The sequence below is a fragment of the Trachurus trachurus genome (genome assembly GCF_905171665.1).
Source record: "Trachurus trachurus genome assembly, chromosome: 1".
Lineage (NCBI taxonomy): Eukaryota > Metazoa > Chordata > Actinopteri > Carangiformes > Carangidae > Trachurus > Trachurus trachurus.
Window position 1 is genome coordinate 8,156,077 of NC_139891.1, and position 13,277 is coordinate 8,169,353.

The 13,277-nt window shown below is 44.7% G+C and overlaps 1 protein-coding gene across 4 annotated transcripts in view; it reads left to right on the forward strand.

Annotated features, from left to right (window-relative positions):
- The window catches only part of htt (huntingtin), a 43,471-nt gene that overhangs the window by 17,614 nt on the left and 12,580 nt on the right, over positions 1-13,277 (forward strand). For all 4 annotated transcript variants that reach the window (XM_083997275.1, XM_083997277.1, XM_083997276.1 and 1 more), the window contains exons 24-50: positions 115-299; positions 591-814; positions 960-1,086; positions 1,382-1,506; positions 1,600-1,710; positions 1,896-1,973; positions 3,077-3,300; positions 3,541-3,619; positions 3,774-3,935; positions 4,023-4,078; positions 4,633-4,781; positions 4,895-5,031; positions 5,121-5,237; positions 7,190-7,312; positions 7,438-7,697; positions 7,802-7,944; positions 8,924-9,152; positions 9,350-9,491; positions 9,643-9,822; positions 9,975-10,151; positions 10,315-10,391; positions 10,666-10,801; positions 11,103-11,225; positions 11,312-11,519; positions 12,467-12,612; positions 12,803-12,980; positions 13,077-13,175. In XM_083997275.1, coding sequence (XP_083853401.1) covers positions 115-299; positions 591-814; positions 960-1,086; positions 1,382-1,506; positions 1,600-1,710; positions 1,896-1,973; positions 3,077-3,300; positions 3,541-3,619; positions 3,774-3,935; positions 4,023-4,078; positions 4,633-4,781; positions 4,895-5,031; positions 5,121-5,237; positions 7,190-7,312; positions 7,438-7,697; positions 7,802-7,944; positions 8,924-9,152; positions 9,350-9,491; positions 9,643-9,822; positions 9,975-10,151; positions 10,315-10,391; positions 10,666-10,801; positions 11,103-11,225; positions 11,312-11,519; positions 12,467-12,612; positions 12,803-12,980; positions 13,077-13,175 — 3,995 coding nt within the window. The remainder of the gene's footprint in view (positions 1-114; positions 300-590; positions 815-959; positions 1,087-1,381; positions 1,507-1,599; positions 1,711-1,895; positions 1,974-3,076; positions 3,301-3,540; positions 3,620-3,773; positions 3,936-4,022; positions 4,079-4,632; positions 4,782-4,894; positions 5,032-5,120; positions 5,238-7,189; positions 7,313-7,437; positions 7,698-7,801; positions 7,945-8,923; positions 9,153-9,349; positions 9,492-9,642; positions 9,823-9,974; positions 10,152-10,314; positions 10,392-10,665; positions 10,802-11,102; positions 11,226-11,311; positions 11,520-12,466; positions 12,613-12,802; positions 12,981-13,076; positions 13,176-13,277) is intronic.

A 13,277-nucleotide genomic window follows, 5' to 3' on the forward strand; every position in this document is an offset into this window, starting at 1 on the left:
TGTTGCTGCTGTTCTTCTCGCGTGACATGCCACACAACACATACTTTCTCCACATTTCACTTCTGCTACTGTATGCATATCTGACTGTCGCCTCACTGTCCTTTCTTCGGCCAGCCTGTCCCAGCCCAGTAGCGCTTCAGGATCCACAGCCACCTCCTCTTCTGCACCAGACACAGAGCGGAGAACTCTGACTGTGGGAATGGCCAACATGGTCCTCTCCCTCCTCTCCTCCGCTTGGTTTCCACTGGATCTTTCTGCACATCAGGATGCACTTTTGCTTTCTGGCAATCTGCTTGCTGGTGGGTAAAAAATGCACTGAAATTGAAAGCCGTTTGAAAATGCAGAAAAATATCCCCATGTTGTTCAAACATTCTGTTTGGAGAATATAGAGAATGCAAGATTCAAGATTTTTATAGTCAGTTCCACCACATGTACCAGACATACAGATAAATCGAAAAAGCTGTTCCTCACTGTCCCACGGTGACAGAATAAAATACAATACACAAGACAAGACATTACCTAATGCTAAAGTAAAAATGCAAATGCAAAGTGCACAACAGTCACTTGTCAACTGTCATTCATATTTGCAGCCGTGGCACCAAAATGCATGCGCAACCCATGGTCTGGAGAGGAGGAGGGCAGCAGCGGGAGCACCAGCACCAGCAGCGGCCCAAACAAGATGGAGGAACCCTGGGCGGCGCTGTCGGAGCGCTCCCTGGTGGCCATGCTGGAGCAGCTCTTCTCCCACCTGCTGAAGGTCCTCAACATCTGTGCCCACGTACTGGACGACACACCCCCAGGACCAGCAGTTAAGGTAAGTCTCATGAAGTGATTGATTTTCTTTGATTGGCCCATAGTCAAACCAAGTATTTCCAAGCCACATTTAGTGGTATTTATACGATATATCTGCACGCAGGCAGTTATATAATTTGTTTTCTCTACTGTTCTGCACTTTTTAGGCCACCCTCCCCTCCCTGAGCAACACCCCGTCCCTCAGTCCCATCCGCAGGAAAGGCAAGGAGAAGGAGGCTGCTGAGCCCAGTGCTGCCCCTATGAGCCCAAAGAAAAGCAATGAGGTCAACACAGGTACGCAACGCTGTCAGGAAATGTTTAATGAGGCAACTCTTGTCTTAATTAAATAGGTCTGTTATGTCACTTATAAGTGGGGTTGTAACAATCCAACAATGTCTGACAACTTCTCCCTCAAACAGTTGCACAGAGAGATGATGTTAAACAGTTTCAGTAAAAAATGACAATCTGCTGCTTGTGATGCATTCAGTAGACAGCCCTGCAAATCTCTTTGACGAATTGACTGATTCAAAAAGTGTCGTAGATGCAAGGTTTGTTTTGATTGGTCGTTATGGATTTTTCCACCATGCAGGCAGGCCAGCAGACGGCACAGGGTCGACGGCTTTAAACAAATCCACAACCCTGGGCAACTTCTACCACCTGCCACCCTACCTCAAGCTCTACGATGTCCTCAAAGCTACGCATGCCAACTACAAGGTTAGAAAGTTTTGTCTGTTTTTAAGCCACAAACCCCAACATGCCTGGGCTTTTTCTGTGACCTGAACATCGCTGTTGGTTGTTGATTCCCAGGTGACACTGGACCTCCACAGTACCCAGGAGAAGTTTGGAAGTTTCCTACGAGCCACTTTGGATGTTCTGTCTCAGCTGCTGGAGCTGGCCACACTGCATGACATCAGCAAGGTAAAGATGTTGTAATCGGTGTTTTCCAAAATCACAATGTTTAATAGTAAAAGCAATGGGTGTTTGCTTCCAATCCATCAATGGGTTCAATAACCCCCCAAAAAACAACAATCACTCTGCAACAATCACTCTACACTACTGCTAAGTGGAATCAGTAGACGATAACTGGTTTTATTTTCTGACAGTGTGTGGAGGAAATTTTGGGCTACCTCAAGTCCTGCTTCTCCCGAGAACCGACCATGGCTACAGTATGTGTTCAACAGGTCAGTGAATAATAATTTTGTCTCTAAATGTGTATTTTTGTGTGTCAGATTTGTGTGTGGCAGTCTTTATGGTTCCAGCACTGAGCAGTGTGCTGCAACTAGTGCGACTCCACACAGAGTGAGGTTGGTTCCTGCCGACAGGGCCTGTAAAGGCGTTGGTTTCCCTGTGCGATGGTTCCATACATTCATTTATGTAGAGTAGGGCTGGGCGATATAGGGAATAATATCAATGTCGAAAATAAGCATATCGATAAAAAATAAATCATATTGATCGATATCGATAATTATTGTTATTATTGATTATTATCGTTTTATGTTATTGCTTAATGACCTACTTTTAATAAAGAACACACAAACACTGAATTCAAATTTAAGTCTTACTTCAACCACCTTTTTTCTTTTTTACAACTTTCAGTAAAAAGAAGTCAACTTAACTGACCTGACTTACTTCAGTAAATGGATAAAGTGACCTGACACCAGAAAATCTGATAAATAAATATTTAAATAATCTCTTGCTGAAAATAAATAAATACCGTATTTCCTCAAATAATAATAAAAAAAACCAGAAAACAGTCGAGAGCCCGGTCATGACCGGAGACGAACCGCAGTGCACACTGTGAAAATGCTCTGACTTGAATGAGAGTGAAGCGCTACGGCGCAACAGAGGTAGAGACCCAGGTCCAACAGTGCAGGGAGGAGAACAGCACGTGAGGAAGATGATGAGCTACTGAACGATGAGCTTGGTGCTGTGTAAAAATAAATGGAGGGATTTAGAAATAAAGAGAGAGGGGGGCGGGAGTGAAACATCTAATTTTTTATCAACCTGTTTTTTTTCATCAGTATATATTATTATCGCCCAGGCACACAGTGCATAACACACTAGCTGGAAGGCATCCTGCCTGCACTTTTAGACACAACAAATAGATTGGTGAGGAAGTTTGGCTCAGCATTGAAGACTAGATTATGTACTCTCTGTATTCTTATAATTATTATATACTGTGCCTGAAACAGAAGTAGAAGGGATTTCTTTGACTGTGTAAAATCCCAGGACAGTTGTGTTGGTTATGGAGTTTCTCTCTGATGTAAGACTTGACCTTCTTCAGCTGTTGAAGACCTTGTTTGGCACCAACCTGGCCTCCCAGTATGAAGGCATCCTGAGCGGACCCAGCCGTTCCCAGGGCAAGGCTCTGCGTCTGGGCTCGTCCAGCCTGCGGCCGGGCCTCTACCACTACTGCTTCATGGCGCCGTACACACACTTCACCCAGGCTCTTGCTGACGCTAGTCTCCGCAACATGGTGCAGGCCGAACAGGAGCAGGACACCTCCGGGTGAGTTGTTGCAATATTTCATTAAGACATAAGAACAGACTATGTCGACTGTTCGTATGTTTAGTCCATGTGTTGTAACGTATTTGTCCCGTATGTCACCTTGTCTATCACTTAACATCACCAATTTAAAAAAAAAAAAAAAAAGGACACAAGGACAGACCATGACACTTGACACTTTATTTTGCATAGAGTATGTACAGCGTTGCTGAACTTTCTTCTCCACTTTTTTTTTTTTATTAGATGGTTTGATGTCATGCAAAAAGCGTCCAATCAGCTGAGGTCCAACATTGCAAATGCAACACGTCACAGAGGAGACAAGGTATACTTAGATGGTCCTGCATATTTACCAATCTGATGTTTTTGCCTCCTAGCAGCTGTACAAGTGTCGTAGATCTAGAGGCTGACTGTTTCCTGAGTGAGGTGCTGCTGCTCTGAAAGACAATTCACAACCTTTTTGTCCTCTTTAATCCCAGAATGCAATTCACAACCACATTCGACTGTTTGAACCACTGGTGATCAAAGCATTGAAGCAGTACACAACCAGCACCTCTGTGGCCCTGCAGAGACAAGTCCTGGACCTGCTGGCCCAGCTGGTGCAGCTCAGAGTCAACTACTGCCTGCTGGACTCAGACCAGGTTTGACACACTTGTAATGGTTTTGCATGGATTAATTGTTGACTTGTTGTCGAGTTTGGCTCATTCAGGAAAAACCTTGTGTTTCAGGTGTTCATAGGCTTCGTCCTGAAGCAGTTTGAGTACATTGAAGTGGGACAGTTCAGGTGAGTCTGCACCACCAAATCCTGTAAAACATCAATGTAGTCTCATAGCAGTTCCAGAGACTAAACTCTTTGCTGGTTACATCAGTAGTAGCAGTGTTTTTCAACCTTGGGTTCGAGACTCCATGTGGGGTCGCCTGGAATTCAAATGTGGTCACTTGAAATGTCTAGTAATTGATGATGATGATAAATTTCTTTTTACTTACTGATAAAAATATTTGTTTAAATAACAATTCTTTTCAAAAATTATGATTTAAAAACACCACACAATCTTAAACAAGTGTATTCTATACTTTCACTTTCTTGAATATAAAGTGTTCAAATAAAATGCAGCATATAAAAATATCTGAGCTGGCACATCTTGATTAATGGACAGATCATGTGACTGGACATGATCGGTCACCAGAAATTTGTGAAAATGTCTAAAATGGGGTCACGAGCCAAAGAAGGTTGGGAACCACTGGGTTATATATTGCCTCTTCTTTACTGTATGTGGGCTCTAAATTACAAATCCATCCTGTAAACTGAAATAATACTTGATTTTACGTTTTTGACAGGGACTCGGAAGCCATCATTCCAAACATCTTCTTCTTCCTGGTCCTGCTGTCTTATGAGCGCTACCACTCGAAGCAGATAATCAGCATTCCCAAGATCATCCAGCTGTGTGACGGCATCATGGCGAGTGGCAGGAAAGCTGTCACACATGGTGAGAGGAACACATGCAATATGAGCCGCAGAGAATGATCTTTCTTGTACTAAGCATGTTTTATTGAGCTCCTTACTGTTTTGTTCAACGCTTACATCTGTTTCCCTCGACAGCCATCCCAGCCTTGCAGCCGATAGTCCACGACCTGTTTGTCTTGAGGGGTTCAAACAAAGCAGACGCAGGCAAAGAGCTGGATACGCAGAAAGAAGTGGTGGTCTCCATGTTGCTCAGACTGGTGCAGTATCATCAGGTATGCAGACACACGAGGACGTTGCAGACTAGCGTTTGCATACTTCTCCAGCCATGCGTCTCACATGTGCCCTTGACGTGTGTCTGTAGGTGTTGGAGATGTTCATCCTCGTACTGCAGCAGTGTCACAAAGAGAACGAGGACAAGTGGAAGAGACTGTCGAGACAAATCGCTGACGTCATACTTCCCATGATTGGCAAGCAGCAGGTAGGAGCAGTGATGTAGTTTTAATAAAGATGTTGGAACTTATTGATCGCCGCCATGTATACATGTGAAGCCCCTTTTCAACTGTTCCACTGTCAAACAACCTAATGTCAGTCTTTGTCCACATTGGAAAAGGGTAGAATCCGTGTTCACTCGCAGATCAAATGACTCTGTAGTAGATATAGATATTTATCAGCTCTGGCTCTGGCTCTGAAAATAGATAAACAGATCACTCGCACTCGCACAATCACTAGCTGTGTTTACATGGGTGCAAAAATCCTGTTTATAATCAGATTAATAGGTCAATCAGATTCAAAATGTCTCATGTAAACACCTTGGTCAAATTAACTAAATTTCCGATCGGATTAAAAGAGGTAGTCTACGCTGATTGATAATCAGCTTGATGCTGCATATAAACGGTAGAGTGGATTCTTCAGTCTGCGCATACAGGCCCTTAGGGCTGTAATCAACCAAAGAAATTGTTGGTCGACTGAAACCCTGAAGTTTCGACTAAAAATCGACTAATCGGGGGTCAAAAAACTAGTCCAAAAAAAAAAACAAAAAAAAAAACTGAGGGGGCAAAAAACACACTGACGAGGATATGATCAGAAACTCTTTCAACTTGTGTGGACTTTCTTTGAAGACTGACGGGAGTGAAGCTGTTGTAAAGCTGGATAGACCAGATCGTACCAGACAGGAAGTCGGGCACAGAAAAGGCGAGAGAATCCGGTCAATTTTCATAATTAAATGATGATTAATTAAGTTGTTGCTTGTCCGTATATAAATATTTTTCAGTTGCGTCTGCATACAAGACACACACACACATCCATACACAGAGCTGTGTGTGTGGAGTCGTGTTTGACCGGCGCGCAGAGAGCAGGAGAAGCAGCTCTCTGTGCGACCAGCCAAGCACCTGCGAGGAGGCGCGCTGCGCTCCCGCGGGCAGTGCGTCCGGGCTGTGAGACCCAGGTCCGACAATGCAGCAAAGAGAACAACACGTGAGGAAGATGAAGATGAGCTACTGAACGATGAGGAGGGATTTAGAAATAAAAGTCCCCCTCAGATAAAAGCCTGCCCCAATAAAGGCCGAGTCTCCTGGGCAATTTTGTAAATAAAGGCCCCGGTCCTCCTGATGAAATTAACACGGCAAATCGACCAATCAGAATTTTGGTCGAGCCAGAACGTATCGACCAATAAATCGACCAGTCGACTAGGAGTTTACAGCCCTACAGGCCCTAGTACGTAGGAGTCACGTATTGACGTTTACGGGAAATAGGAAATAGGAAAGTCAAAGCAGTGTTGCCAACTTGGCGACTTTCTTGCTAAATCTGGCGACTTTTTTTGTTGTTGTGCAAAGTGACTAGCGTCAAATCTAACGACTAACCCTTGTCTGTGTGTTTGGAGGGTATATGACTGGTTGTTGTGGTTTTTTTTGTTGTTTTGTGAGGGATCCAGGCCCATTTGGGATCGAATGACTGTGATATGAAGTGCTGTATTACATGAGATTTGGTGATCTGAGTTCCTGTCCTGCGGTTGAAAATGAAAAAATATAATAAAAAAAAAAAATCTAACGACTTTTCCCGGTGTTGTTAAAGACGTCTCTGGTTTGGAGACTCGGACGTGAAAGCATGTATCACTGTTGTCTTCAACGAGCAGCGGCTGCTGCTGTAAGCCCCGCCCCCCTCCCAAAGCACTCACCAGCTGTCAGTCTCACAGTAGTAGTATATAATCGGCTTCAGCTAGGGCCATGTATACATGGATTGAATGTGGATCGCTTTATTTAGCGTTCATGTATACAGATTGAAGATTAATTTAATCAGATTGAGGCAAACACTACATGTAAACACAGCTATTGTCCTATAGGAGGTTGTGGCATAAAAAAATACTTTTGGTGTATAAATGATGGAATTAAATGGTTTTGCAACCTAAACATTTGTGTGTTTGTGTCCTCACAGATGCATCTGGACTCTCCAGAGGCGTTGGGAGTGTTGAACACTCTCTTTGAGACTGTAGCACCCTCTTCTCTTCGGCCTGTAGACATGCTGCTCAAGAGTATGTTCACCATCCCAGCCACCATGGTGAGACTGGACACACACACAAAGACCTGAGCTCATTTTTCTCCTCCTCTGTCCAACCTCAACACCTTGTCTTTGTAAAGTGATTGTGATGTATCTCAGTGGAAATGAACCCTGTGCTCCTCCAGGCATCGGTCGCCACCGTCCAGCTGTGGGTGTCGGGTATCCTCGCCGTTCTCAGGGTGCTCGTCTCCCAGTCGACCGAGGACATTGTCCTGTCCCGAGTCCATGAGCTGTCACTCTCCCCACACCTCCTCTCCTGCCACACAATCCGCCGCCTCCATCAGCAGAGTCCCTCCCCAAATGACCCGTCTGCTGCTGACGCACTCAGTAACCAGGAAACTAATGGTGAGGCACAAAAAGCCCCACCTGAGGAAACGTTTGCCAGGTTGGTGTGTTGTGTTTTATTTTTCTTCTTCTTTAAATAAGATTGTAGGAGTAAAACATTCTCAATTCATTTCTCACTTGATGTCTCATTCCCCCTCCCTCCAGGTTCCTCCTCCAGCTGGTAGGAGTGCTGCTGGATGATATTTCCTCCAGAGAAGTCAAAGTGGACATTACTGAGCAACAACACACCTTCTATTGCCAGCAGCTGGGTACACTGCTCATGTGTCTTATACACGTCTTCAAAAGTGGTAAGCGCTCATATTTCTTTTTTTCTTTTTTAAACAATTTATTTATTAAAGCAGAAGTAAGTGGTCCGGTCGTTTTCGCTAATGCTGCGTTCCAGGCAGGCTTTTGAAATCGTAAATTACAGCTTCAAGTCACAACTTACGACTTTGTAGCGTTCCAGGCAACCCACTCGTGTTTTTCCGACCTGTTTTACCGGTGAAAGTCACTATAACGGCCACTCGTAACTTCCGACCGTGAAGTCGTACCAGATCGAACTGGTACGACTTCACGGTCGGAAAAATACCAGTTTCCTTGAACGCACCATAACAGTCCTCGCCCCTACGTCGCCACATTCACGGCGTCCCTTGGCTGCACACACAGCCCTGCATGCCGTTCTCTCTCCTCATTGGATAAAAACTGTAGGATACGATAAATGTTTTCTCCTCGACTCAGAGCAGAGGGACTGACAGACCCGTGTTTCAGACCAAACACTCAATATAAGTCTTAAATAGTTCTATCTTCCGACAGCAATCACTTACATAAACACAAATATATCACTTACTTCTGCTTTAACATTTTTCATATACAGTTCACAGCATCAATAACAGCAATAGAACTTCAAACCCAAACCCACCCCCCTCCCAGACCAAACCCCATAGGCCAACTCTAATAATAATAATAATAATAATAATAATAATAATAATAATAATAATAATAATGTAATAAAAATAAATTAAAATCATGAAAAGAGAAAGAAAATACACAGCACAGCAAAATACATGCAGCAAAGGTCATGACATTGGCAGTGGAGAAGCACAGCTACTCCTACAGGTGTGCTACACAACAACCACCGCCACACCATTGACAGTACTCAACTAGTTAACTGTGCCCGTAATTCTAAGTGTGATTTTAAAATGCAGCATACGCTCAGCTTTACAAATAAATACAGTGTCGTTCGGACAACAACATGGAAATGCTTTCCCTTTTTACTTCGTCTTTCAGGGATGTTTCGCAGGATCACAGGAGCAGCCAGCCGTCTCTTGAAAGGTGAGGGCGGCACTGGGCAGACCGGTGCCGAGGCCAGCCTCTTCTACCCACTGGAAGGCCTGAACAGCATGGTGCAGAGCCTCATCACCACCCACCCCTCCCTGGTGCTCCTCTGGTGCCAGGTCCTCCTCATCATCGACTACACCAACTACTCCTGGTGGGCCGAGGTTCACCAGACGCCCAGGTGAGGCCGCGGTGTGCCAGGGAGATTAGTTTAATTACAACTAAGGGGACACATGAGACAGTCAGCTCTCAAAGAATACACTTAAATGAACAGAGGTTATAGGTCCCAGGTGCCTTCTGGGATATTCCTGTGAATATGACACTGTATCTTCTGTCTATCAATCCTGCCTCTGTTCTTGTCTCTTTATCCTCTGTTAGGGGACACAGCCTCTCATCCACAAAGCTGCTGAGCCCTCACTCCTCGGGGGAAGGTGAAGAGGAGAAGCCCGAGTCCCAGTTAGCCATGGTCAACAGAGAGATTGTACGCAGAGGAGCCCTGATCCTCTTCTGTGACTATGTGGTGAGACTCAGAAATGACAGAATACATCTTGAAGTATTCACATTGTTCAGAGTGTGAAGTCAGCCCTGACATGCAGGACAACAAGCATCCTCCCTACAGCACTGAAACACTATTTAACACCAATTTTGTAAATGTGTTATTAATTTTATAGTGTCAGAACCTCCACGACTCCGAGCATCTGACCTGGCTGATCGTCAACCATGTGCGTGATCTCATCAACCTTTCCCATGAGCCTCCAGTGCAGGACTTCATCAGCGCCGTGCACCGCAACTCAGCTGCCAGTGGCCTCTTCATCCAGGCCATCCAGTCCCGCTGTGCCAACCTCACTTCTGTGAGATGACACCTTATTTATCTGTTAATTGCCCCAGTAGTCTTTTTTTTTTTTTCAAATAGTTTGTTAAATACTTTTTTTCCTCCTGTCCTACTTTCTGCCCTTGTTTCTGCATGCTCGGCCTCATTTTGTCTTCCTCCTCCCCCATGCAGCCGACCATGTTGAAGAAGATTCTGCAGTGTTTGGAGGGCATCCATCTGAGTCAGTCTGGATCCCTGCTGATGCTGTATGTGGACAAGCTGCTCAATACACCTTTCAGGGTTCTGGCTCGCATGGTGGACACACTAGCGTGTCGCAGGGTGGAAATGCTGCTGGCTGAGACACTACAGGTACAACAATACTCTCATGAGTACAAGCTGTGGGCAAACTTCTCTTTTTTCCTCTGTGGCTTTTGGAGAAACGTGTTATTTCTCACTTGGGAACAGCTTTGTATTAAAATGTTTTTTGTTGTTTTTGTTTTTTACTCATTAAAATTATCTTTACACCTTCCAGAACAGTATAGCTCAGCTGCCTGTGGAGGAGCTGGACAGGATCCAGGAATACCTCCAGACCAGTGGGCTGGCTCAGAGGTAATACTCTTGTGTCATAGGGACATTTTAAGGGTTAAACTGTTGCTTGTAGTTTCAGCCATGAATAGACCCAATTGAACTGCTTTGATGAGGAGGGAGGTATGCTCTTAATTGCTCACCAGTTACTCACAACCAAGCACATGGCTGTATCTTTTGGTTTTCTTTTCTCAGTTATCCAGAGAATTCACTCATTACCTGCTTGTATTCCAAAATCTCTCCACCGTTTCATCTTTGTCCAACTGGAGAGAAACCAAAAAGCTGTTCTCTTCCACAGGCATCAGAGGTTCTACTCCCTGCTGGACAGGTTCAGAGCCACTGTCGCCGACACCAGCAGCCCCACCCCTCCTGTGACGTCACACCCCTTGGATGGGGACCCGGCCCCTGCTCCTGAATTGGTCATTGCAGATAAGGTGAGGGAGGCTGGTGTGTTTATTGTGCTTGTGTGCTGTCCCCCCCCCCTGCACCGTAACAATCTGGTCGTTTTAAATGTGGTAATTGTATATCAGTATAGTGTCTGTGCTGTCCTCTGTCCATTTGCATCATTTCATGCCTCAGGTTTCTGGAAATTAGCATATAGCTAAATCTGGTGGATCTTGTGGATGATTATTTTATTAAACTAAACTTAAAAAAATCTCTGTCACAAACCTTTTTTGAGGAAAAATTTTCCTCAATTCAAATGACGAAATGTTAATGTGTTCATTTGGATTCTAGGAGTGGTATGTGGCTCTGGTGAAGTCTCAGTGTTGTCTTCGTGGAGACGTTTCCCTGCTGGAGACGACAGAACTGCTTACCAAACTACCTCCTGCTGATCTCTTCAGTATCATGAGCTGCAAGGTGATGACAGTTCTTCATTATACAGCAGCAAAACACGCAAACGTAATGATGTCTATGGATTCTAATATTCCATTGTCTTTTCCTAGGATTTCAACCTGAGCCTCCTGTGTCCGTGTCTGAGTATGGGTTTGCAGCGGTTAGCACGGGGTCAGGGGTCGCTCTTGTTGGAGACGGCCTTGCAGGTGACCCTAGAGCAACTATCGGGGGTCACAGGGTCACTTCCTGCCCCGCACCAGTCCTTCCTGCCTCCCTCTCAGCCTCAGCCCTACTGGGACCAACTGGCTGATGTGTATGGTGAGAGAGAGATTCTCAAACAGATTGGTGGATGGAGCGTTTTGTAGTTTTTCTTTCTGTTTCTGATGTTTTTTGTTTCATTTGATTTTGATTTTATTTAGCGCATAGTCAATTACAATATCCATAAAATAAAGTAAAACAAAATAGAAAAAAAAACAACAACAAAAAGACATTATACACAGCGGACATGCTAGGAGGTCCGAAAAAACCCTCGAGGGGCTTGTCAAGAGAACCTCCTGAAACAATTGCAAAGCATGGATAAGAATGCAAGCTACTGTATTATACAAGGCACACACATCGAATACACAACCTCAGGAATAAAACACAGTTATACACAACCTCAGGAATAAAACACAGTTGAACACACAGATCAGGCACATACACACATCAAGGTGTTAATGAAAGTTAAAACAAAACATTCAGTTCTTGATTACACAACATACGTTTCACAGACTTGCTGATTTAGAGTTTAATAAAGTGAGGAGGAAGTGAATGCCATATCTTGGAACCTCTGTAGGAAATCTTAAATTGGGATGAAACGGTTCTTGACCGAAGCTGATATGCTTTACGGGTTGAAAAATTATGAAATAGTTCGTTTGCAGAAAATAAATTGTGAAACAAGGAAGGAAGTGTTTTGTTTAAAGAACCATATACAAACTGAGCAATCTGGAGGTAATTACGGTAATCTGATAAATATCAAGGATACCAAATATGAAACAAAGGTAAAGTATGGGTTCTTGGTGGAGAAAGAGCAATGATTCACACTGCTCGTTTTTGCAACCTAAGAACTGGTTGCAGTTTAGTTCGGTGAGTACTAGCCCAAGCAATGTTGCAGTCACTTATAAAGGGGTAAATCATGGAGTGATATAGGTTCAGGGAGACTTTTGTGTTCAGGAGATGCCGGATGTTGTTTGGCCTCTTATGAGACTTTCCACTCTCTGTTTCAGATGAGCCAAGTTTCTACCCCAGGGTTCTGTCTCTGTGCAGAGCTCTGTCCCAGTACCTGCTGAGTGTGAGCCAGCTGCCCTCGTCACTACACATTCCCTCTGACAAGGAACACCTCATCACCACCTTCACCTGCACTGCCGCTGAGGTAAAGCACCACATAATAAACACGTGGTTGACCACCCCGCAGAGTTCTCTGACTGAGAGATCTAGTTCTTCTGTGGTTTAGAATAGAAATGGTACCAAACTAGTTATACCACTGTGTATGAATTCTTTGCATCAGCTGTCTTCGCCTCCCTCACCATGGTCTCCTTCTAACCACGTGCGTCCTCCCCCAGGTGGTGGTGTGGCGTTTGCTCCAGAATCGTTTGCCCCTCAGCGTGGACCTGCAGTGGGCTCTATCCTGCCTGTGTCTGGCCCTGCAGCAGCCGTGTGTGTGGAACAAGCTCTCCACCGCCGAGTACTCCACACGCACCTGCTCCCTCATCTACTGCCTGCACCTCATCATCGTCGCAGGTAACAGAGACGGCAGAGAATGTTTTGAATTTCACTAAATCGTAGGGAATGTGCACACACGGTGGTGATTAAACCTTCTGCATCGGCTTTCCCCAGTGGCTGTGAGTCCTGGAGACCGGCTGCTGCACCCTGAGAAGAGAAAGACAAAGGCAGAAAGAGATGCTGAAGGGGACGAAGTGGACGCACATGCCAACCGTGAGAATTCACTTAGTAGAAGGAAAAAAAAAAACACTACTGGCTTGTTTCATGCTGTTTTTTTCTTAACCTGTGTTGTGAGCAGCTTACATACAATATCAT